This window comes from Chinchilla lanigera, unplaced genomic scaffold (genome assembly GCF_000276665.1).
Source record: "Chinchilla lanigera isolate Chin_1 unplaced genomic scaffold, ChiLan1.0 scaffold00002, whole genome shotgun sequence".
In the NCBI taxonomy this organism is placed as follows: Eukaryota; Metazoa; Chordata; class Mammalia; order Rodentia; family Chinchillidae; genus Chinchilla; species Chinchilla lanigera.
Window position 1 is genome coordinate 29,118 of NW_004955403.1, and position 24,824 is coordinate 53,941.

The window sequence follows — 24,824 nt, forward strand, 5'->3', positions numbered from 1 at the left end:
TTTTTTGGTTTTTCTCTGGTACCGGGAACCGAACTCACGACCTTGCGCTTGCCAGGCAGGCGCTTTTTGCCGCTGAGCTAAATCCCCAGCCCCTTGAGCTCATTTTGTAACCCAGGCTGGTCTCAAACTCACAATGATCCTCCTGCCTCAGCCTCGGGAGAGCTGGGATTACAGCTGTGGGAGTGCCACAATACAGATTGTTAAGTGAGCCAAAACGTTTCTTTTGAAAAAAAAATTTTAACTTTGTTTCATTAAATCTGGAGGAGACTAGAGTTTATTGATAGAATTTCTGATTAATTCACAAAGTTCTTCTTTTTTTAAACCTTCAGATGGTGAAGTCTACAGCTTTGGGTCCCTTCCCTGGAGAAGTGAGCCTACAGAAGTTTTTCCAGCCAGCCCAATTCTAGAAAATGCCCTGGCTGGGCAACGCGTGGTTACGGTGGCAACAGGGGCCTTCCACAGTGGAGCTGTGACAGACGGCGGGGCTGTGTACATGTGGGGCGAGAACTCTGCAGGCCAGTGTGCGGTTGCCAACCAGCGGCATGTGCCAGAACCGAACCCTGTCAGCATCTCTGACTCTGAGACCAGCCCTTTGATAGCAGTCAGGATTTTACAGTTGGCATGTGGTGAAGAACACACTCTGGCATTGTCAATAAGCAGAGAGATTTGGGCGTGGGGGACTGGTTGTCAGCTGGGTCTCATCACCACCACCTTCCCAGTGACAAAACCACAGAAGGTGGAACATCTTGCTGGCCGTGTGGTGCTGCAGGTAGCCTGTGGTGCTTTCCACAGCCTGGCCCTTGTGCAGTGCCTTCCTTCCCAGGATCTGAAGCCAGTTCCCGAAAGATGCAACCAGTGCAGCCAGCTCCTCATTACTATGACGGACAAAGAAGACCATGTGATTATATCAGACAGCCACTGTTGCCCATTAGGGGTGGCACTGTCAGAGTCCCAGGCAGAAAGCCATGCCAGCGTTGTCATCAGCCCCTCCACTGAGACCCTTGACAGCCAGGGAGAAGTATTTGAAAACACTCTTGTGCAAAACCTGCCCACTGCCTCCGACCTGTATGTGGGACATGCTCAGACCACAAATAGCAATGCCATTTCCTGCCAACAGAACACCTTGGCAACAGCTGGCGCTGCTTCTGGGAGAGACACACTGTCACAGTCCGACACCCAGGCAGTAAATGAGCACTTGGGTAAACTGTCTGAGCATTCAGTCAGGGAGGACTCGGAGAGCTGTGAGAAGTCAGTGCCGTTGCAGGTATCTGCTCAATTTTGTAATGTAAGGAAAAGTATCTCTGGAGTTGAAGTGCATGAGTTTTCCTTTAAAACTCTGAAATGATTAAAGCTTGGTAGCATTTTTTATTTTCTAAGTTTTGCCATGCTGTTTTATGAGTCAAGCCTAGATAAGGAAAAAGCCTATAATTCAAAGTCATACTTTCTGTTCAAGTTCTGGCCCTATATGATATGGTACTGAAGGATGTCATCCTGGGCTTCTTTTAAAAGTTGCAAAATTCCTTTTTCTTCCTAGATTTTTTTTTTTTTTTTTTTGGTCCGTTTGAGACAGTCTCGCTGTGCAGTTCAGGCTGGCCTTGAGCTCACTTTGTAACCTAGGCTGGTCTTGAACTCCCAACAATCCTGCTTCAGTGTCCCAAGTGCTGGGGTTACTGGGGTGCACCACCACGCCCAGCTCTTGCTAGCATTTTACTCCCATGGCTCAATTACTAAATTTTGATGGGCTCTAAGTAGTTTAACATAATAAAACTATATACAATATTCACAAAGATTCTTCGCCTTGTATTTGGACCTTCAGCATTCTGGAAAGGCCCTTTCTTCTTCATCAGGGAGTAGTGGGTAGCAGACCATTCCATAATAGGCACATGTAAAGAAACATAGAAATTACATGGTATTTGATTTCTTTTTTTCCTAGTTGTACCTGTGGTCCATACTGGACTTTGTTTGAGAGAACAGTTTATATTTTCTCTACTTTTTAAAACTACTTTTTCTCTCCTTTTGAAACTTTTTTCATGGTACCAGTCTCAAACCCAGTGCTTATGTGTGTTAGAAAAGTGCTCAGCCACAAAGTTGGATCTCCGGCTCTAAACTATTCTCATTTTGAAAACTTGTGGTAAAATAGGCAAAAGCTGTTTACCAGTAGCATGCAATAAGACAGATTTACCTAATCAGTCCTGAAGGGTAATGTCTGCTTTTCACTCTTAGCATAGCCTTTTTATTTTGCTTTTACCAAAACAATAAGATAAGAAAACTAAGCAGAAATCGTAACAGTACAGTCCTGTGGTATTTTTTCAGGCATTTGAAATCACAGAGCTCTTGGTTCTTTAGTCTGTTTACTCTGTCAGAGTGAGAACATAGAAGTATTTTAGAAATTTTTTTCATTTCACACTCTGTGTGCTGAACCTCATTGGTATTTGATTTGTTATTAAGAATAAGCTAATTATGCCTTGCAGGGTTAAGATCCTGGGTCCAATCCAGGACTGCAAAAAAGGACAGATAATACAGAAATCCAAACAAGACCAAAGTGAGGATGTATGTAGATTTTTAGACTATCCATGGTTATAAAGTATGTTGAAAGGTCTTTCTTCTGATTTATTAAATTTAAATTTAAAAGTTTACTATATACAGTTTATTGGATTATTAAATTACCATCACTGAAATTGCTTTTTCCTTTGGACTTAGTTTGTTAAACATTTAAAGTTTTGGCAGTGTATGTTTCTATAAAATTTAATTTGGTCTTTGTAAGAAGCATTTCAATCATATAGCCAACTCATGAGGAGTTTATGTGGTTCAGGATAATTTCTCTCTGACCTCAAATTGCTGGTCCTGACTTTGTTGTTTGGTTTTTATTTATTTATACACTGTATTAAGTATAGTTAAGTAGGAAGACTCAAAACAATAGCTTAAGGTTTATACAGTGTAAAATTTTGTAACCTAATGGTAAGAACCCCTTACAATAATTACCTCAAAAACAATTATAGCCTCTGCTATGAGCCTTTATTTTTATTTATTTATTTATTTATTTGTGTTTTTGTCTTTTTGAGACAGGATCTCACTATGCAGCTGGCCTTGAGCTTACTTTGTAGCCCAGGCTGGCCTCAAAAGCAATGATCCTCCTGCCTTAGCCTCCTCAGTGCTGAGATTACAGGTGTGCACCACCACGGCCGTTGTATTTATCTTTACTTTTATGTGGTTTTGTTTTGTTGATTACATACATTTGCACAGAAATAGCCCTTCTGGATTTAAAATTTAGTTCAACAAAATGTATTGAGTACCTGCTACATATTAGACACTGTACTCAGCACCAAGAAGTATTTCCTTTGGGCAGGGTAGTGCACATCTATAATCTCAACTACTCCAGAGGCTGAAGCAGAAGGATTGCAAGTTCAAGACCAATTTGAACAACTTTGTGAAACCTTGTCTCAAAATAAAAATGGCTGGGGATGTAGCTCAGTGTAGAGTGTCCCTTAGTTTGATCCCCAGTGCGAGGAAAAACGAGGGAGGAAAGAGGGAAAGGACGGAAGGAAGGGAGGGAGGGAGGAAGGAAGGAAAGAAGGAAGGAAGGAAGGAAATCAGAAGCTAGTATTTAAAACAAATATTGGTTTGTTTGTTTGCCTACTTGTTTTGGGTGCTAAGGATTGAACCCAGAGCCTTGTGACATGCTAAGTGTAAGCTCTACACCTGAGCTACAGCCCCCAGCCCTGGTTTGATTTTTAATTCAGGTGCCAAAAGTTGTTTTTTATTTATTAGGTATATTTAATGGTTTTTAAAAAATACATGCTAATGTTTGTTAACTTAAATTTCAAACTATTTTTCTCTAAGATAGTAAAAAAACTTTAGTTTGACTTTCTAATATACCTTTGGTTCCAGCTGTTTAATTATTAACCTATCACATTTTCCCTCTGTGGTAATGAGAGCAAAGGTAATTTTTCAGCTTATCTAGCTTCTAGATTGTGGAGAATAACTCATTGGTAGGAGAGCAAAGGGACTTGAACTTAACAAAATTTGTGAAACGATAGGTCAGAAGTATAAATTATTTTTCAGCCTGTCCTGTGTCTAAATTTCTGTTTACAAAAGATTTTAAGAGCCCCTTTTCTTTCTTAAAATTTTTATAGGTACCTTTTAGATACATATAATGATCACATTCATCGTGGGAAATTTGTACCTTTACATGAGATATCTTTATTTTTCCTTTTGGTACCGGGAATCAAACTCATGACCTTGCGCTTGCCAGGCAGCCGCTTGTGCCACTGTGCTATATCCCTGGCCCTAGAAGTTACTTTTAAATGACGTAAGAAAACACAACAGAGACAAAAAAAAGTGATTTTGCTAAGGAACTCTGTTTGGAGTGCCATTTCCATGTATTAGCTCCGCAGTGAATAGGAGATACCTAGGAGTTGGAGGTGAAAGACTTGTCATTTTCAATTTCCATATGCAAATAGTGATGAAAGTTAAACTTTCTTTCTATTGATTACTTGTTGTATATGAATTCTTTTTTTACATTCTTTTCCTGTGTGTATATTTTAGCTTCTTGTAGAAGAAGTAGTTCCTAACCCTCACAGCCCACCCACCACCAGCACCTCAGCCCTCAACAGCCTGGTGGTCTCTTGTGCATCTGCTGTTGGTGTAAGAGTGGCTGCTACCTATGAAGCTGGGGCCCTGTCTCTTAAGAAAGTAATGAACTTTTATAGTACAGCCCCTTGTGAAACTGGAGCTCAGGTAAGCGGTAGTTGCATAGGCCCAGAAGGTCTGAAAGAGAGCAGAGAAGAACAAGTTAAACAAGAGTCAATGCAAGGAAAGAAAAGTTCAAGTCTTGTGGATATCAGAGAGGAAGAATCAGAAGGAGGCAGTCGGAGACTCTCCCTCCCTGGATTGTTGTCTCAAGGTAAGAAAATAGCAGCTTCGATGAGCTGATTCCTGGTGAATTCTTGAGACCCCCCCAACATCACATGTTACATTACAGCAAGATTTCTTAAGTCCTGAAGCTGACATTCCAACATCAAAATTTACTTAATGGTAGTTTACTAAAGTGGTTTAAGAAGAAAGTCACATATTTATTTACTTATTGAAATAACTGCAAAACACAACTTTTTCTTGATGTCTGTTTCTGCTTATGGCCTTATTAATTATATTTTATTATGCTGGATTGTAACAGTAGCCTTCTTATTTTGTAATTGAGACCTGTACTCATGATTGATGAAATTGCAGATGTGAACAGTAGAGAAGTAAGAAATTACTTTACTTGGCCTGAAAGAAGAGGTAACTTTTAAACTTCAATAAGACAAAACATCATTTTCTTGAACAATTAGTGCTCCAGCATATTTAGAGTATTAGGCAGTTTGGCATTTCTAAATCATTTGTACCTTCAGCAGCCAGCAGCATCAGCATAATCCAGGACTTGGGGGAAATGCAGAATCTCAGGCTCCTCCCCAGCCAAGTGACTGAAACATGCACAGCACGAGCCCCCAGTGACGGCCGGCACACTCACCTTTGAGAAGCATTTGCTCAGACCAGGAGTTGGGTTCTATAAATAAATCTTTTTTTTCTTTTTGTACTGGGAATTGAACGCAGGACCTTGCGTTTGCCAGGCAAGTGCTTGTGACACTGAGCTATCCCTAGCCTATAAATAAATCTGAAGGAAAATCTTGTGTTAAAATTACCTTATTCTTATATGTCCTTTACATTTAACTATAGTTCAGAATCTCTTTGAGCCACAGATGTAGACTATTGATTTTTGTTATGTCATTAGACCATATGAAATATGTAATCCTACCGGTAGACTTACATCCTGAGGTTAAATTTTACTTAGTAACCTAAAGTGTATTTAGAAACTTCATGTAGTCTTTTTCCTGTTATGAAACATCTGTAATACCTCCTTGAGGACGCTTTAAATTGGAGTTCTTTGAGTCTTGTGTGCATATGGTCTTAGGCTGTGGTGATACAAGTTAATGACTAAGTTAATGAGTGACTGTGTCTACACTTAGTGACATTGAAGATTTTCATCAAACTTTATCCTGGCAACAAACTGGTATGTGTACAGGATCTATAGTATTTTGTGCTATAATTTTGAACCCCACAAAAGATGATGACATTTCTTTTAAAAGGTGGGAGTATCACCTAGGATTCACCAAAAGTCAATTCCACAAAACTTCTTTACGAAATAATTTGAAATAGGCAAGCAAAATACAAAAGCTTGAGGGAGAGGGTCACTGGGAATTGAACCCAAGGCCTTGCTTGTGCTAGGCAAGTATGCTAGTACTGAGCTATAGCTACAGCTACAGCCTGGGAAGCTTTTTAATCCTTCCTTTTCTTAAGGTTTTCTCCACCATAGAAATTAAAAATGTTATACCTTTAAATGAATCATGTATTATAATTTTTAATTATGTATTCGAACTTAGACCTTGGCTCAGGAAGGCTTATCATTTAACTCTGCTTTGAAATGGGAAAAGGATTTGTCAGCATAGTGTAGTATTTTGTTCAGCATGTACTTTAGAATGCAGGTTTTACAGAATGTCACAAATGTTACACAGAAAAGGCTTCCCTAGGAAAATGCTCAGAAGTGGGGCTGGTTAAACAAGTTGAAACAGTGCTTTTAATGGCAGGACTTGTGGGCACTTTTCTGCCTGCTGATGTGTGAGTCTCTGCCACGGAGGTAGCGGGAGGAAGAGTGCAGTAGGGAGCCTTTCCCAAGCTCATTTGACTGTTCAGTCCCCCTATTTTGGTAGAGAACCTGAGAGTACACTTCAAAATACCATGCTAGTGTATTTCTTTGAAAATTTTTAGGGTATCAGTTTCGCACTCCTTCACCCCATCTTTGTTTTCAGTTTCTCCCAGACTCTTAAGAAAGGCTGCACGGGTGAAAACGAGGACAGTGGTTCTGACCCCTACCTACAGCGGGGAAGCAGATGCGCTGTTGCCCTCTCTGAGAACAGAGGTGTGGAGCTGGGGGAGAGGGAAGGATGGACAGCTGGGCCATGGTGATGTTCTGCCTCGGTAAGTGCAGCCCGCAGGTACCGCTCAGCATTGACTGAAGCAAATAACCTCTCACTTTGGGTCCCTTCCGGGCCACTTCCTCTTGGAGGAAATCTAGTCCCTAGCTCCAGATTACACTGCACCATTAACTGTGATGAAAAGCTGTTGCCTTAATCTTGAATGCGTTCCCGACAGTAAAGGATTTTTTTTTTTTGGCTTTTTTGAGACAGGGTTTCGCTATGCAGTTCAGGCTGGCCTTGAGCTCACTTTGTAGTCCAGCTTGGCCTGAACTTGGAACGATCCTCCTGCCTCAGCCTCCCAGGTGCTGGGATTACAGATGTATGCCACCACACCTAGTGCAATACAGGATTTAAATATCCATGGTGCATTTTTTCATATCTTCTTTGAGGTATACTCATCTTGAAATACAGAAAGTGCTGTTGAGGATAAGATGATATTTCATTGGAACGTTTAAATGATTTTTTAAGTGCTGGGGATTGAACCCAGGGCTTCCAGCAGGCTAAGCAAGCGCTGTGCTACTGAGCTCTACTGCCAGCCCTGAATGGTTAAAATTTTTAAGTTATGCAGCAATGCCAACAGGAATTTTACCCAAGTGACATCCCTCTGCCACTGTCAAAATAACTATAGCAGAAACATTAAACTGTGTCAGTATATATAAGGGAAAAACTGCCATTTTGATTAATAGGAACTCATTAACAAACTAGATATTTGTGAAGGTTCAAGGCATATAAATGGAATTATCATCTAAAGCAGTAGGTGAATATAAATATGTCTTACTAACAGTAAAAGTGACTATGAAAAATTTTTAAATTACCTCACTATTATTATATTTCATTGTGTCATTAGTGCATACTCTGTGGTTACGATTTGTTTCTTAATAGATCCTGAACTGTGGGGCTAATTAGTGATTGATATACAAAAAGTAAATTAAAATCTTGTAAGTAGACAAAAATTAAATTTCTAAAAAGTGTGGTACCTCGTGAATTCAGTTTGTTTTATGATTTTTTTAAAAGCTAGCCAAATTTGTGTTTGTGTGGGTTAATGGCTGTGGTTGTATGTTTGCTACCTGATGCAGAGATTGCAAACAAAAACAAAATTTTGCCAAATGCTTCCATTTGTGAACTGAATTGTTTGCCAAAAAAATTGTGCATGAACTGAGGTACCACTGTATAATATTTAACGTGCAGCTTTTTTATTTTACTGTTTTATTTATTTTTACTTGATAAAATTCTCTGTAGTTTGAGAAAAGACTTGATTTCCACTGAAAATTCTTTGTGTCCATGTGTGCTTTTCTTTAAGGCTTCAGCCATTGTGTGTCAAGTGTCTGGACGGTAAAGAAGTGATCCACTTGGAGGCAGGTGGTTACCATTCCATAGCACTTACTGCAAAGTCCCAGGTAGGAGTCAAGTTGTGATTTCATGAAGCCAGTATAGTAATAAGATTGGGCTACCATTTGTTAGGGTCTGTTATGTCAGGCAACATGGTGTGTCTCATTGGAGTTTTTGAATGTTTCGTGTGGTGTTATTTCACTTGGTAGACAAGGAAAATAGGCTAAGAGAAATTATGTAACTTGAAGTGCAAGGTCGTGAGTTCGGTTCCCGGTACCGGAGAAAAACCAAAAAAAAAAAAAAAAAAAAAAAAAAGAAATTATGTAACTTGACCTAAAGCTACATGCCTGATAGTAAAGCTTGATTTCAACATTGATCTGCCTAAGCAGCTTTCTATCATGTTTTCTCATCTAAAAATGGAAACCAGAGTTTTCAGATGAATTTTTTAATTCCTTAATGAAGAAAATCTATAGTAAGACACTAAGGAAACAAAAGGCATTTTTCTTTTGAAATTGTGAAATCTGAAAGTAACTCTCTGGAATTTCTTAAAACCATTCCCATTAATACATGAGCCTTTCTAAAAAAATGATTTTTTTTTTTTTGAGACAGGGTCTCACTATATCATTCTTGCTGGCCTCAAACTTAAGACAAGCTAATCCTCCTGCCTCAGCTTCCCAAGTGCTAGGATTGCAGATATGCACCACCACACCCAGCTTTTATTCTTAAATATAGTCAGATAATGTTTCACCAATTCCTTTATCTTTTAAAAAAACAAATAAAGGATTCTAAGCCCTTGAAATAGTTGATTTTATTTACATATTAGACTAACCCAAAAAACACATAAAGGTAAAGTGCATAATAAATATTCATTTTAGGAAAGGAAAAGAATTTATTGTTATTAACATCATAAATTAGCCAAATGACTTAAAAATGAGAGATCAGGAAAGGTGGTCAGCTGTAAAATGTACAAAAATTACCAGCTTTTATGAATATAAAACAAACGACATACTTGGAAGAGGGAAAAAAGCTGTTTGTAATTACAGCTGTTTGTACTTAAAATATTAAGGAAATAGGCATAATCTTTATTGGATGTATACAGGGCCCACATGACACAAACTCAAGAATACTTCTAAAAGATCATTAAAAAATCAAGAGTAAGGGATAGATTATACTTTTGAGTAGAAAATGTCAACGTTGCAAAAATGTCATTTCTCCTTAAGTTGTTAAATCAGTGTAAATTTAATATGGTCTCTTAAAACATTCCAATATAATGTTTCTATAACTTGGTAAAATGATCCATAAATTCTGAGATAATAGGCATTGGTACACCAGATAAATTCTTTTTGTTCTGTTTGGTTTTGTTTTATTTTTTTGAAACAGGGTCTCGCTATGCAGTTCAGACTGACATTGAGCTCACTTTGTAGTGCAGGCTGGCCTCGAGTTTGCAACAATCCTCCTGTGTCAGCCTCCCAAGTGCTGGGATTACAGGCGTGTGCTACCACGCCCGGCTGTTTTGTTTTTTGTTTTTTTTTGTTTTTTTTTTTTGAGACAGGGTCCCACAGTACAGTTCAGGCTGGCCTTGAGCTCACTTTGTAGCCCAGGCTGGTCTTGAACTCACAGTGATCATCCTGCTCAGCCTCCCAAGTGCTGGGATTACAGGCATGTACCACCACGCACAGCAATAAATTCTGAAAAAGTACAGAAGGGAAGAGGAAGTCTCACCCTTACAAAGTGTGCTCTGGTGCTGGGAGCTCGGTGGTGGAACAGATCTGAGGCCCTGATAGCAGTCCGCACACCTTCCCTGAAAACAGAAAGAGTAAAATGACGGACAGTCAGAAGGAACTGGAGTATGCCTGTAGACTCCAGTATATGAGTATTTCAGATAGGAACAAAGTAGACTTCTCTTACAAGTTTGAGAAACAAGACTTGAGTATTCATAAATGCTGAAGAAAATTAAGAAAGCTTTATATATTCTTTCACATAGATTACAGGCATAGTTAAAAAATATACCCTTATATATTTAAGAACAAATTTTGCTGGGTTTTTTTTTTTTTTCTTTCTCTTTTTTAGTATTAGGGGTAGTAAAAGACATGACATTGAAAATTGAAATTAAAGCCGGGCGTGGTGGCACACACCTGTAATCCCAGCACTTGGGAGACTGAGGCAGGAGGATCTCTGGGAGGTCGAGGCCAGCCTGGGCTATATACTCAGTTCAAGACCAGCCTGAACTGCATAGGGATACCCTGTCTCAAAAAACAGAAAAAAAGAAACAAATAGAAATTAAAAAGTAAAGACATATTTGTTTTGTAATAATTCAGTGGTACTAGACAGCAGAAAGCCTCACAAATGAAAACTATAACACACTGGGCAAAGACATTTGAAACCTACATTGTTAAAGGATATTTATATTCTGTTTATAAAAGGAAAAATGACCTGTTACAAGAAAAAACATCACTTTTTGTTTTGGTTTTGGTTTTGGTTTTTTTGAGACAGGACATTGCTGTGTAGTCCAGGCTGCCTTGAACTCACTATGTAGCCAAGGCTGCCTGAAACTGGTGATCTTTCTGCCTCGGCTTCCCAAAGTGCTGGGATTACAGGCATGTACTGCCAGCCTGGCTCATGAATTTTTTTTTTTTTTTTTTTTTTGGTCTTTTTGAGACAGGGTCTTGCTATGCAGTTCAGGCTGGCCTTGAGGTCACTTGGTAGCCTAGGCTGCTCTCGAACTCACAACAATCCTCCTGCCTGAGTGTGCCACCATGCCCGGCTTCATGAATTACTTTTACAAGCACAATAAACAAAGAGCTATTTTCATTTAATGCAGTAATTATAATCTGGTTTTTTGCCTTAGAAATACTCGTAGTGCTGGGGATATAGCTCAGTGGCACAAGTACCTGCCTGGCATGCACAAGGTCCTGAGTTCAATTCCTGGTACCAAAAAAGAAGAAAGAAAGAAATACTTGTAGTGTTACCTAAGTGCTTGTGTTTCTCCAATAGTGACTCTGAACTTTATATATAAAAGGCTTCCTAGTAATTCCATAGTTCCCTTACCTACAGAGAAAGGAATCAAGGTTACAGCCTACCCCAGGGTATGGAGTTTAGGGGCGTGCTACCACTAAGTTACATCCCCAGCTTCCCCCACCCAAACCTTTTAAAGCAAAGTTTGGTTATTTTGAGGTAGAATTTTGCTAATTTGCCAGGTGAGAGCTTGAACTTGTGACCCTTCTGCCTCAGGCTTCTTCAAAGCTGGCATAGCAGAGATGTGCCACTGTGCATGGCTTTGTTTATTTATAACAGTTGTCCTTACCTTTTCGTTACCTTCTTTCTGTACCTTTTAAAGTTCCACATATCTGTTTTATCATTGCTGTCATTCTAAGAGGCACTGTAGGGTGTGTCTTGAGTTTAAGTCATGGCTCTGTCACTTAAAAATTTGTGAACTTAGATAAATTAACCTCTGTGGGCTAGTTTCTTTATATTAAAAAATTGTAGGAATTAAATACTGATACAGGGAAAGCCAGGAGGAACAGTGCCTGGCAACGGGGAATCACCTGACAATCTTCTTTTTATTGTTAACCCCTGGACTCTGTCTTCTATCTCTGTGTACTCTATCTGCCCCTTGTATTTGATACTGTTTAAAAATAAATTTTAATATCTTATTTTAAAGAGTACAAGGCTAATATGTGTAAGTATTGGTATTATTTTAAAGACTCAGAGTTCACATGCAAGATCAGATCCACAACCCTAACCTGCCCTTCTGTGGTTTCCAATAGGTTTACTCTTGGGGAAACAATACCTTTGGTCAACTTGCACATTCCGATTTTCCAACAACTGTTCCTCGGCTCGCAAAGGTACTTTGGTGAACTTCATAGCAACTTTTACTTTCAGAATTCTAAGCTATAACACTTTGCGTTTCTCCTTTCTTGTTTTTAAAAATTAAAAAATTGTTTATTTGTAGCCTAAACTTGGTTGGATATTCTTTCAAAAGTTTTTGAAGCATGAATGCACTTCTTTTTAAGCTAAATGTACTTTTGATTTAACTGTATTTGTTCATTTAATATTTTAGTATTGTCTTGCAAAATAGCTTTCTTTTTAAACAGATGTTTCTCAAGCTGTGATGTTTTCTTTTGTGGGGGTGCGGGTACAGGGAATCAAACTCAGGACCTTACACTTGCCATGTGGGCATTTATGCTGCTGAGCTATTTCCCTGGCCCTGATGTTTTCTGAGCTTTATATGCCAAACAGTGTATACGCTTTTTTTTCCCAAAATTTGTCACCTGGAAGTGATCAAGTGGTTAATTGTGCAGCTCTGTTTCAGTAATCATTATGAACCTCATGCTTGACTACAGTCATCTTCATAATTTAGGTGTTTTTAGGACAATGAATATAGAAAGAATCTTCTTTGAAGGAGGCAGACTGTTCGCTTTTCTTTCATCTTTACTCTTTTACAGAAATTGGTTACCATTTATGCGTAGTGTCTTCATTTACACAGTAATGATTTTGTCTTGGTGGACAGGTACTACTTTATTTGACTGAAAATGAGACTGAGAGAGGCTGTGTGGAAATAGTTGTAATAAAGCCGACTCTCTCATTCCCCGCAGCAGCCCCCGCCCACTAGTTTGACTTGGGCTGGCCTGGCCCACAAAGTTTTCTGTCATCAAGGGATTGGTTCTTCCGTAGGACGTCCGTCTGGGAAACTTCTGAGGATATGGGACCCTGAGGGAGAGCATGTTGAGTCCTTTAAGAAACCCAAAGCAGCTCTCCAGTGTGTACTCTTAAAGTTGACTTTTTGAGAGCATTGTGATGTGCAGTGTGTTTGTGTGAGGTTTAAAGCGTACAGGGCACTGAGGCACTTTTCATAGCCTTTTCATTTTCCATAGTGAAGCTAAAAGTCTGGATGACGTTTTCATTGTGGTATGAATGGCTTTGGTTTACGTGATGCTACTGAGAGAGTGATAATTTTTGGTCTCTTTACATAATTCTAGAACAGTGTTTTCAACCTTTTTTTTCTGTTCTAGCACCCAAGGAAATGCCAGATTCTCATTCTTTATATTAAAAAATTGTAGGACTTAAACATTGATACACAGAATATTGAGTATCAGCTCCTTTTAAGAGGGTCTGATTTTCTGAGTGGGTAACACAGACCAAAGGAGGGACATGATTCAGATGTAAATTACAACAAAGTGTCTGGATACTGCACATATCCAGTGTGCACCATTTAAATCTGTCACCCTCGAAGACTCTTACGTGCTTTTTCTTTTTAGTGAACTTAATTTGACTGGAAAAGAAAGACTTTAACCATAACGTTAGTGCCGGGCATGGTGGCGCACATACACCTGTAGTCTCAGCACTTGGGAGGCTGAGGCAGGAGGATCGTTGTGAGTTTGAGAACAGCCTGGGCTACAAAGTGAGCTCAAGGCCAGCCTGAACTACATAGCGACACCCTGTCTCAAAAAGACAAAAAATAGAAACATAACATTAAAAAACGAACAAAAAAATAAAATAAAATGTAACGTTAGAGAAGTTATTTCTCCTAGTTTCAACTTTATTTTCAGTACCTCACATTGCAGTAGTAAACCATCCATTTCTTACTTTTATTACAATATAGCAAATCATTGTTCCTTGATTTTTGTTTATATGAATAAAGTAGATAGAGGACCTAATTAAGAAAAGTTTTGTCATACAGCATTGGAGACCCTGGGAATAAACATTTATTTAACATTTTATAGTCAGAGAAGAGAGAATAGAGTTTGTTATGAGGGTTTAGTTTTGTGACTCTTTAGTGGTAAAAAGAAACATTGCAGCATCAGGGTTGTGATTTTTTTAGGGGGCGTGGAAGGGTGATATACTGGGTTTTTCTGTTTTTGTTTTTTTTTTTTTAGTTTATTCTGAATAAACGCATTTTTGAATTCATTTTGATTAGATACTAAAAAATGACTAAGAATTTTAATTCCTCCTTGCAAAATGAACTGGAAATCGGTTATTTGGAGGGCTTGACTTTGAGAAGGCAGTGTTGCCCTAGAAGAGAGCTCCGTGTCTGAGATGTGGGTGCGTGCACACCTCCACTCCCCAGTCACTTTGGCCTCGTCTGGACACAGAGTCTAACCCCAGAGTCGATCAAGGCCGAGGCTGGGTCTGGAGATCTGGAGGTTGGAGGTGGTGTTTTGCAGCAGTACACTTTCTTCAAGTGAAATCTGAGGACTTCCATACATAAAACAGATAAATGTTGAACTACTTCAGTTGCAGGATTGGGAGTGAGTAAGAGCCTGCTTCCCATGGTTGCTCCTGCATCACTGTGCAGAGCCCTAACGTTTGAAAAAAAGCAGTGATTCTCAAGCTTTTGTATGTATCAGAATCATGTGGCGGGCTTGTTAAAAAAATGAGTACTAAATCCCACACTCGTTAATCTGGGGCCAGAAAATGCTTTTTCTAACATGTTTTCAGGCTCTGTATCCACTGCTACTGCAAAGTCTACTCTTTGAGAACTGCTGGCCTGGGTCCATGCAAATACCAGTCCCCCGGCAGGGTGCTGAGGTTCAAGTGGGAAACTGAGATTTATCAGTTGGAATTTAACCTTTGTAGATTTTTTACTTTTTCACCTTGATTTTTACCTTTATTTTTTTTCCACACAGCCAAATGTGAATAGAGAAAGGTGTATCCTGTCCATTTTAGAGTAGGCTCTAGGCATTCCTGGCCTCTTGATTGTAGTAAGGCTTTTTGTAGGGACTTCCAAAAATAACACTGAAAAAGTTAGATCTATGTCTTCTGCTTTTTAAATTCCATTTTTAAAAAAATTCTTATAAAAATAATCCAATTCTAAATTTAAAAGCTGAATGTGAGATTTCTTATTTCCACATTGGTTGGCATGCGATTAGGCACATGCCTGAGTGAGTTTCGCCTCTGAGATGTGAGTGACTTTGCACCATGCTTAAATAACCTGACTTTCATTTCCTGTGAATCTCAAGTTCTCTCTGACTCCATTAACCTTAGACAGACAGTGTTTTTCTGTCATTGCAGGTAAGCAGTAAACATGGAGTCTGGAGTGCAGCTGCAGGCCAGGATTATTCCCTGTTTTTAGTGGATACAGAAGACTTCCAGCCTGCGTTGTATTACAGTGGCCGACAGGACCCCGCAGAAGGTGACAGTCTTCCAGAGAGTCCCAGAGGTGCCAAGACTCCAGTACTTCTCTGCTGTAGTCAGGTGAACAGGAATTGGCTTTTGGACCCACTGCTGTAACACAAGAGAGGTTTTCTGACTTTGTTATTATTTGTATGTGTGCCTATTTATTTTATTTTTATGCCTGTTATTATTAAGTACTTTTATTTAAAAGTTCAAATCTGGGCCGGGGATATAGCTCAGCAGCACAAGCACCTGCCTGGCAAGTACAAGGTCCTGAGTTGGATTCCCAATACCAAAAAACCCCCAAAAAGATAAAAATGCGAATCCTTTCCCATTCCTTCCTTTCTTCCCTCCTTTTGTTGCCTTACTCTCTCCATAGTGCTTGTCACCACGTAATGCACTATATAATTTGTTCGGTCTGTGGTCCATCTTCATTACTATAATACTAGATTCATGGTAGTAGGGGTCTTACTCTCATTCACTGCTTTATCCTTGTATAATACATTCATTCTTCATAAGTGTTTGTTGATTTCAAGCTCATGTTAGGGATATTGGGAAGTACCTTTCACTACAAAGTTTCCCAGCTGTGTTTCATGGAGTCCTCAGAGGTCAATTAGAGTAGAAAAAAAGCAGGTGAATTTCTAAATGGAAATAAAAACCATAGGGCCCTGAGATGGACTTGTGGCTTATGAGGAAGGACCTGGCACACACTGGCAGTGCTGTTTCCCACCCACCCCCTACTATCTTAGCTTTATGTTTTATTTTCCACTGTTTATGCCCTTCTTTTTCTTTTGAAAATCTGGATTTCTCTCTGCTTTTCTACTTCCTGTCTCTGTTTCATAAAATTTAAGCCATTGCTTTTTTCGGAATAACTGACATCCTCAAAGTGACATGCCACAGGGAGATTAACCCTTAATATTTGTACAATCTGGATTTCTTACTTTTATTGGAAAATAAAGCAAATCATTGTTTTTCGGTCTTTATTTTTCTGGCGAGTAAGCTGTGAGTGTATCATGGGAAGATCTTTATTGCCAGTGGCAACGTTGGCCAAGATTTGGCTGTTGACCTCCACATAGCCTGGTTTTTTAGGCATGGTGATTGGCTCTTGTGCTTGTTGGCCCCTATGTGTACTTGTTGGCCTGGCTCCACAGTTTACATAACGAATGAACTAGGCTGATTAAAGGGATAAAGCTGCAGTGTGGAGGCTTTGGTTATCATGGGGTGTTAATAGTGCCTGCCTGGTTTAATTAGGATATTTAAATGAAGACAATGAATATTTTTGTACAGTGATGTCATAGGGAAATGACAAGAAGTCCCTTTTACTTATTTACTTATTTATTTATTTATTTTGAGATACAGTCTTACTTTGTAGTTCACTTGTACTCACTGCATAGTCCAGCCTGTCCTCAAACTCAAGATAATCCTCCTGCCTCAGCCTCCTGAGTGCTGAGATTACAGGCATGCGCCACCACACCAAACAAGTTCTTTTTAAAGAAAAAAGTTTTCTAAGAAATATTTTCATTTTAATTGATACATGCTAATTATACATGATTGTAGAATACAATGTGACATTTCAGTGAATGAATACAGTGTGTAATCAGATCAGGATACTTGGCCAATGTACACCTCAAACACTTAATCCCTTTTTTGTGTTGAGAACATTCAAAGTCCTCTCTACCAGCTATTTTGAGAAATTCAACTAACTGTTACCAACCAACCTATAGAGTCAGTGATGGCAAACTAATTTTTAGAGACCCAAGTGCCCAAACTGCAAGGTGCCAACACATTAAACCTAAACACTGAGGTTTTAGTTGAGAAAAAACAACATGACAGCTTGGCTCGTTGCTGACAGAGAGGGCTCTTTGTGCCTGCTGTGGTTCGGCAGCACACTTACAGTCCTTAGTTAGTCTTTGTAACCTAACCCTGTACCCACTGATGGTGGTCTTCCATTCTCTCCTTCCATAAACCCTTCCTGGGCTCTGCCACTGTTCTGCTTCACTTTCTACATATAAATGAAAGCATGTTTTATTGGTCTTTCTACACTTCATATAAAGTCTTCCAGTTTTACCCATGTTGCTGCAAGTGACAAAAATTTCATGTTTTCACAACTGACTGGTATTCCTGTGTGTGTATGTGTATTACATTTTCTTTATTCACTCATGTATCGATAAACACCTTGGTTGATGAAGTACTGGCTACTGTGAATAGAGTTGCAGTACACCTGTGAGTACAAGTGTCTGTCTGAATGCAGATTTCATTCCCTTTTGTGGTATAGCTAGCAGTGCAATTGTTGGATCCAATGGTAACTGGTTTTTTTGTGTGTTTTTGTTTTTGTTTTTGAGACAGGGTCTTCCTGTGTTGCGCAGACTGGTCTTGAACTTGTGGAAAGATGGTCCTCCTTAGCATCATGTGTAGCTGGGACTACACCTTGTACTACCATGTCCAGCTTCATATGGTGGTTCTATTTCTAGCTTTTGAGGAAATTACATAGTGTTTCCTGCAGGGGCTGTAATAATTTACATTCCAACCAGTGGTGTATTAGGGTTCCTTTCATCAGCCTTGCCTGCATTCATTTTTTTGTTTGTTTTGATAATGGCCATTCTAACTGTGGTGAGATACCTGATTATGGTTTTAATTTGTATTTCCTTGATGACCACTGATATTGAGCATTTTTTCATATACTGTTAACCATTTTTAAGTGTTCTTCAGAGAAATATCAATTCAGGTCATTTGCCCATGGATTAAGTAAAATATTTGGGCTTTGCTAGTAAGTGTTTTGTTTGTTTGTTTGTTTAGTTGGTTGGTTCCTTATGTATTTTGGGTCTAAATCCTTTCATTGGATAAACAATTGGCAGGTATTTTCTCCTGCTCTGTGTATTATCTCTTTATTCTGTTGGTTGTTTCCTTTCCTGTAGAGAAACTTTTTAGTTTGATATAAACCCTTTTACCAATTTTCTCTCTTTCTCTTCTTTCTTTCTTTTATATATAGGGCTAGGGTTCTCTCTGTTTTCATTAATATTATTATTATTTTATGTGAAAGGAGTCTGTGGCCATGTACCTTCTCCTTTGGATCTTTATATATCTAGAATCTCTGTGGTTCCAGCATTTGTTTTGTTTTGTTTTGTTTTGTTTCTTGGTTTTTTGAGATGGGATGTCACTGTGTACTTTAGGGTGGCCTTGAACGCACAGTGATCCTCCTGCCTCAGCCTCCTGAGTGCTGGAATTATAGGTGTGCACCACTGTGCCTGGCTCTGGTTCCAGCATTTGTGATGTGAAATGAAAGATATCTTGGAGATAAATAAAAGTTGAAGTACATAGTTATGCATAGATCTAGATATATGTATTAACAATGGTAGACCGGTCCCAGCTCTAAAACAAACAACTATAAAAGGACCTAGTCTGCAATGTCTGCAGGTTTTCACTATGGCTTATTTCAAGCAACAGTCAACGGTTTAATAGTCTGCTCTGCTTACAAAATTCCTGAATATTTAAACCTTTGGCTCTTGCCAGCTGATATAAGCCAGCTTCAGTGTACCAAATGGCTGCTTGTGAATTGTATTTTCTTTACTCTTATTTCCTCTTTCCAGCTTGGATATGTAAGTAGTGTAACAGCAGGAAAAGATAGCTTTCTGGCCTTGGTGGACAAGAACATTATGGGGTATATCGCCAGTCTCCATGAGTTGGCCACTACTGAACGACGGTTCTATTCAAAACTAAGTGATACCAAATCTCAGATACTCAGGCCTCTTCTCAGTCTAGGTAAGTTGAACCCTTACCCTGGCCCCCGCCCCATGTCATCAGGACTCTGGTTTTATCTGTTCTTTGTGTATCATAAATGAAAAAAAAATTTTTTTAAGAGATAGGATCTTACCCAGGCTTGTGTCATATTCTTGGGCTTAGGTGACCTTCCTGCCTCAGCCTTAAGGTCATGTGTGACCTTAAGAACCCTTCTGAGTTGTGGTTCACTCCTTTCCATCCTCCTTTTTGATCGCAGGTCATCACAAACCAGTTTCAGTTTGTGGTCAGCCCTGTCATCTGCTCCCACGGTTCTTTCTACTCGCACAAGGAGAAGCCGGAACTGTAGACCGTTCATGGCAGAAAGGCAGGAGCAGCTTTGGGGAAGTGGACCCTAAAAGCTGGAATTCCAAGCAGCTTTTCCAGCCCCACCCGCTCTAAGATATCTTCTATTATACTCTGAATTTTTCATTTCCTTTGTTATAGTTCCTAGAAATTATACCAAATATTTATTTGCATTTATAAATCTCTTAAAATTATCACCATGAGGGTGTTAGGGGATTGTTAAAGACAGCTTTCCCTTATCTCAGATTTTTTTCTAGGTTTGGCCCTGTGTTCAGAGAACGGAGATGGAGTTTTCTTTGTCTACCTCTTTCTGTTACTACCTGGCCCCTTTTGAGGATGCAGAATTTAGGCTAATACTCTAGTGTAGCATTTTCCCTGGTTAGGTTGACACTGACTTACCTGGTTCAGCCCTAACTGACAGTTTTTATGAGTACCTTGATGATGTGATCATGAGAAAGTCTTTAGTCTTTATGTTGTTTCTATCTTCATTGTCATCTTGTTGCAGAAAATTTGGGCACTGTGACTGCAGTCCAGCTATTGCAGGAGGTGGCAAGCCGGTTCAGCAAATTGTGTTACCTGACTGGTCAGCACGGAGCCTCCCTGAGCAGCTTCCTTCAGGGAATAAAGGAAGTCAGGAATCTGGTCATCCTGAAGCATGCGAGTCTCTTCTTGGATAGTTACACAGAGCAAGTATCTGGTCCTATTCATGTTCAGTCTCTGTGTGGTTGTTCTGCCAAGGAGAGCAGCTCCTTAATTAGAAGAGACTAGATTAATAGAAGGACATAGCATTTTAACATTACGTCAGCTATAGTTCTGCATTGTGGAATTTAGTTTTCTTTAAGAGAAAGAAAGGTTTAAAAATAATGAATTTTCATCTTATAACAAAGGGACTGATAGTGTTTTGTTTTTTTGTTTTGCTTATGGTACCTGAGATTGAACCTAGGACTTTTGTACTGAGCTACATCTCCAGACCTTTTATTATTTTTAATTTTGAGGTGGGATCTGGCTAAGTCACTGAGTTGCCCAGGTTGGGCTTGAACTCCTGCCTCAAGCTTCACAGAGTGTGGGGGTTATAGGTGTATGCTACCACAGCTGGCTCACAGTGTAGTTTACTATATGTACTATAATAAATCTGGTTACTTTGTTTATTTACATGAATTGTGCTAAAATTTGAGGAAATAAGTAAATACGTAAGTTATTTTAAGACTAACTCTTGTTAGTATTAATGTGGAGCTGAGCCAGTGTCTAGTTTTTCCTGCTGTATAAATGAAGGATTTAAAAGACCTAACTACATTTAACATAAAAATATTTTCTTAATAAAACCTAGAATTGCCGGGTGTGCTGGTGCACGCCTGTAATCCCCGCACTCAGGAGGCTGAGGCAGGAGGATCGCTGTGAGTTCAGGGCCAGCCTGAACTGCATAGTGAAACCCTGTCTCACAAAGACAAAATAAAATATAAAAAATAAAAATAAAATCTAGAATAGTTATCCAAGGTTCTTTTTATGTTTTTAAAGTAAAATAACAAAGTATATTTGGAAATTTAACTTAAATATTTCATTTTTCTTGATTTATACATTAATATTATGATCTAAAGCCTAATTTAACTGTTTTTGGGTTTTAGAATTTTTTTGTTTTTTGTTTTTTGGGTTTTTTTGCTTTTTTTGTTTTTTTTCCCCCGGTACCAGCAATCGAGCTCACAACCTTACGCTTGCCAGGCAGGCGCTGTGCCGCTGAGCTAAATCCCCAGCTCCTGTTTTTTGTTTTTTTGAGACAGGGTCTTACTCTGTAGTTCAGACCAGCCTTAATTTAACTATGTAGCCCAGGCTGGCCTCAACCTCCCAGTGATCCTCTTGCCTCAGCCTCCTGAATGCTGGGATTATAAGCATGTGCCACCACGCCCAGATTTAATTGTCATTTATTATAGAGTAGGTGTCAGGCATGGTGGCGTAAACCTGTAATCCCAGCATTCGGGAGGCTGAAGCAAGAGGATCATTGTGAGTTGAGACCAGCCTGGGCTACAGTGTGAGCTCAAGGCCAGCCTGAACTGCATAACGAGACCCTGTCTCCACACACACACACACACACACACACACACACAAATAATAATATGGAGTAGATTATGCTGTGTTGGTCTGAAGTATGTATCAGTTTGATTATTCATTCAGTCAAACTAAGGACACAGGCACACTTGAACTTGTGAGAAGTTCATGTCTATCTGTGTTTCATTTAGGTTATTTGTAATGTGTGTTTGTTATTGAAAACTGCAAAAAGAGATAATCAAAAGGATATTTAAAGTTATTCTTAAACCCCACTACTAGAAATAATGCCTGTGGGTCATCTGAATGTTTCCCATGCAGACTGTGTGCATGTGCAGCTAGATGTGTGAAATTTCGGTTGTAAGCAAACAATATATTTGAGGCTGGTGCCTGAGAAGAAACACCTTGGTTTGAATTTTTAAGCTCATTATCTTCCAGACATAAAACATAATAACATGATTTGTTACTACGTTACTTTTAAAAACTAGCTTCTGTTTGTGAAGATTTTAGTCTTTACTACTATAATCTTCCTCCTTTTGATTCACATTTACAAAAAAAACATGTGTTCACTCAGAAGAGAAAATGCCCTTTCTTCTCGCATACTCTAGGCCTTATGCTTGAACATGGCTTTGTTTTGGTATCTGGAACTACTTTTTAACATATTTTATTCCTATAGATAGAGCAAATAAAGCTAGATTTATACTGTGAATTTTTAGAAGTTATTTGAAGAGTGGTAAAGTATGTATCACCTAAAATTCACCATTGTAAGTATTTTTCCAAGTCCACATCCCCTTGGGCTACTTTCAGTTGAAACTTCCCTTCTCTTGAAAAATGTGATAATTCCATGTGCTGGCCCAGGAGTACTTTTTTGAAGGTTTCGGGGGGTGGTACCGGGAATTGAACTCAGGACCTTGCGCTTGCCAGGCAGGTGCTTGTGGCGCTGAGCTGTATCCCTGGCTAACCCAGGAATATGAAGGAAGAGTAGTGGCTCAAATGAACAGCTCATGTACAGTTGTTCCCTAGCAGTTTGTCAATATTTAATCAACATTTTCTAATAGTTTCTCATTCAAGCTCTTTTCACTTACTTTCTTACTCTCTAGTACTCAGTTTCTGAAGACTTAATTGGGAAGCCTGAAGTGAAGATTAAATTTTCATTAAAAGTACAGTCATGTTAATGATTTTTTTTTTGCTTTGGGTACTTCAGTTAGTCAGTACTGTCTGCCAAGTAAATTCTAGTTTGCACAGCTTTAGGTACTTTTAGGAGTTCTTTTTGTATTAGGGTCTGTATTAAATTGGCAGCTACCCTAACAACATTGTTGTTGCTGTCACACAACCTGTTCTTCAGTCCTGTACGGTTTGTGATCATTAATGTCACCAAAGTTCAGAAACCCATTGGTGAGATTTCAGGTATTGTCTGTTCCAGATACCTGTTTGAAAACTCAAGAAATAATTTATGTTTCACCACTAATGTGTATGTGTTTTCTTTGTTCAAGGTATTGCACATCAATTACAAATTTCCTGGTTATGGGAGGATTCCAGCTTCTTGCTAAGCCTGCCATGTAAGCACATACGTACCTTCCAACCATCATAGCAACCAAAGATCATGTTTTACAGTGTTGTATGTCTTTGAGTGCCCAGGGAAAGCTTTGCTGTTTGACCCAATGAATTATAATTAGACTTACTAACTCACTCTTGAAGAGAAAAGATGGTAGCCAGGCATGGCAGTGCATGCCTTAATCCCAGGATTTGGGAGGCTGAGGCAGGGGGATCATTGCAAATTTGAGACCAGCCTGCATTACAGAGTGAGCTCAAGGCCAGCATGAGTTGCATAGTGAGACCCTGTCTCAAAAAGACAAAAAAAAAAAAAAAGTTAAGATGGTATTAGCCCTTGATTATCATTAGAAATAATGAGGGTTTTTTTTTAAGTCCTGGGGATTGAATTTGGGACCTCATACATGCTAGGCAAGTGCTCTACAATAAGCTACATTCTCATCCCTTTTTAAAAGTCCCTGTTTGTCTGTTTGTTTGTTTAAAAAATGGCCTCACTGTATTTCAGGCTGGTCTCCAGCTCTCAGCAATCCCCTGCCTCCGCCTCTCAAGTAGCTGGGATTACAGATATTCACCACCACACCTAGTTTAGAATAGGCTATTGAAAAAACTATGAGCTAAAAGGCACAGAATATGGTGCTGCTTTGTTGCCCCACTACTTACCTTTACCCCAGTAAGCCAAATTTTTTTCATCTGACAAGTGAGAATGTTCTCTCTTCCGTTAATGAGGAACAAACAATGTGGTGGTTACGGAAAAGTGGGTGTTGCACAAATACAAAATGTTTTCGTGTACCTTCTGGATAAATAGTATACAGACCCCCTCGTATGCAGTCAACACGTCTTAGCTGTGTAGTTTCTCAGCAAATGTTAGTCTAGCAATAAAGGCAAGTTTTAAAAAAAATTATATATATTTTTTTGTTTTGTTTTTGTTTTTGTTTTTGTTTTGGTACGGGGAATCAAACTCATGACCTTGTGCTTGCAAGGCAGGTACTGTGCCATTGAGCTATATCCCTGGCCCTAAAAATTTATATTTAATAGGAAAAAATTTAATAGGAAATATTTCAGATAAGTGCACATCACCCACATTTAATAGATGTTAATGTTTTGTCATGTGTGCTTTTATTTTAATAGAAGTACTATCATCTTTATTTCTAGTTTTAAAGGATATACGTCTGGTTGATTACTGTAGCAGGGGTGGTGAACCTGTGGCTTACTGCAGCTGGCATGCAGAGCCTGCTGTTGGCATGGGAGCCAGGTCACCCCAGCATTGCCCCAGCAGCCGAGCATGGGATAACAGCACACATAAGGGCAGTGTTGGCACTTTGCAATAAGTAAGTGGGTTTGGGGTTGCACTTTGGACACTCAATCTCTAAAAGGTTTGCCATCATTGCCATAGGGTTTTTTGTTTTGTTTGGTTTTGGTTTTGGTTTTTTGTTTTGTTTTCTTTTGTATTTTTGAGACAAGGTCTCGCTATATAGTTCAGGCTGGCCTTGAGCTCACATTGTAGCCCACGCTGGCCTCCAACACAATAATCCTCCTGCCTCAGCCTCACTAGTGCTGGGATTACAGGTTTGTGCCGCCATGCCCGGCTTCCAAGCATTATTTTAGTATGTTTTGATCTTCATAATAGCCATAGTTGTTTACCTTGTTTTCATTGCTGTTATTTTTTAATTGAGTTATTTATTTACTTTTCATCTTGGTCTGTTC

General features: G+C 39.1%; 1 protein-coding gene across 5 annotated transcripts in view; it reads left to right on the forward strand.

Moving 5' to 3' along the window:
* Als2 (amyotrophic lateral sclerosis 2 (juvenile)) overlaps window positions 1–24,824 on the forward strand; it is an 82,129-nt gene that overhangs the window by 6,669 nt on the left and 50,636 nt on the right. For all 5 annotated transcript variants that reach the window (XM_005373184.2, XM_005373185.2, XM_005373186.2 and 2 more), the window contains exons 3-11: window positions 330–1,264; window positions 4,546–4,903; window positions 6,843–7,011; window positions 8,311–8,407; window positions 12,107–12,184; window positions 15,351–15,533; window positions 19,040–19,211; window positions 20,038–20,218; window positions 23,063–23,128. In XM_005373184.2, coding sequence (XP_005373241.1) covers window positions 330–1,264; window positions 4,546–4,903; window positions 6,843–7,011; window positions 8,311–8,407; window positions 12,107–12,184; window positions 15,351–15,533; window positions 19,040–19,211; window positions 20,038–20,218; window positions 23,063–23,128 — 2,239 coding nt within the window. The remainder of the gene's footprint in view (window positions 1–329; window positions 1,265–4,545; window positions 4,904–6,842; window positions 7,012–8,310; window positions 8,408–12,106; window positions 12,185–15,350; window positions 15,534–19,039; window positions 19,212–20,037; window positions 20,219–23,062; window positions 23,129–24,824) is intronic.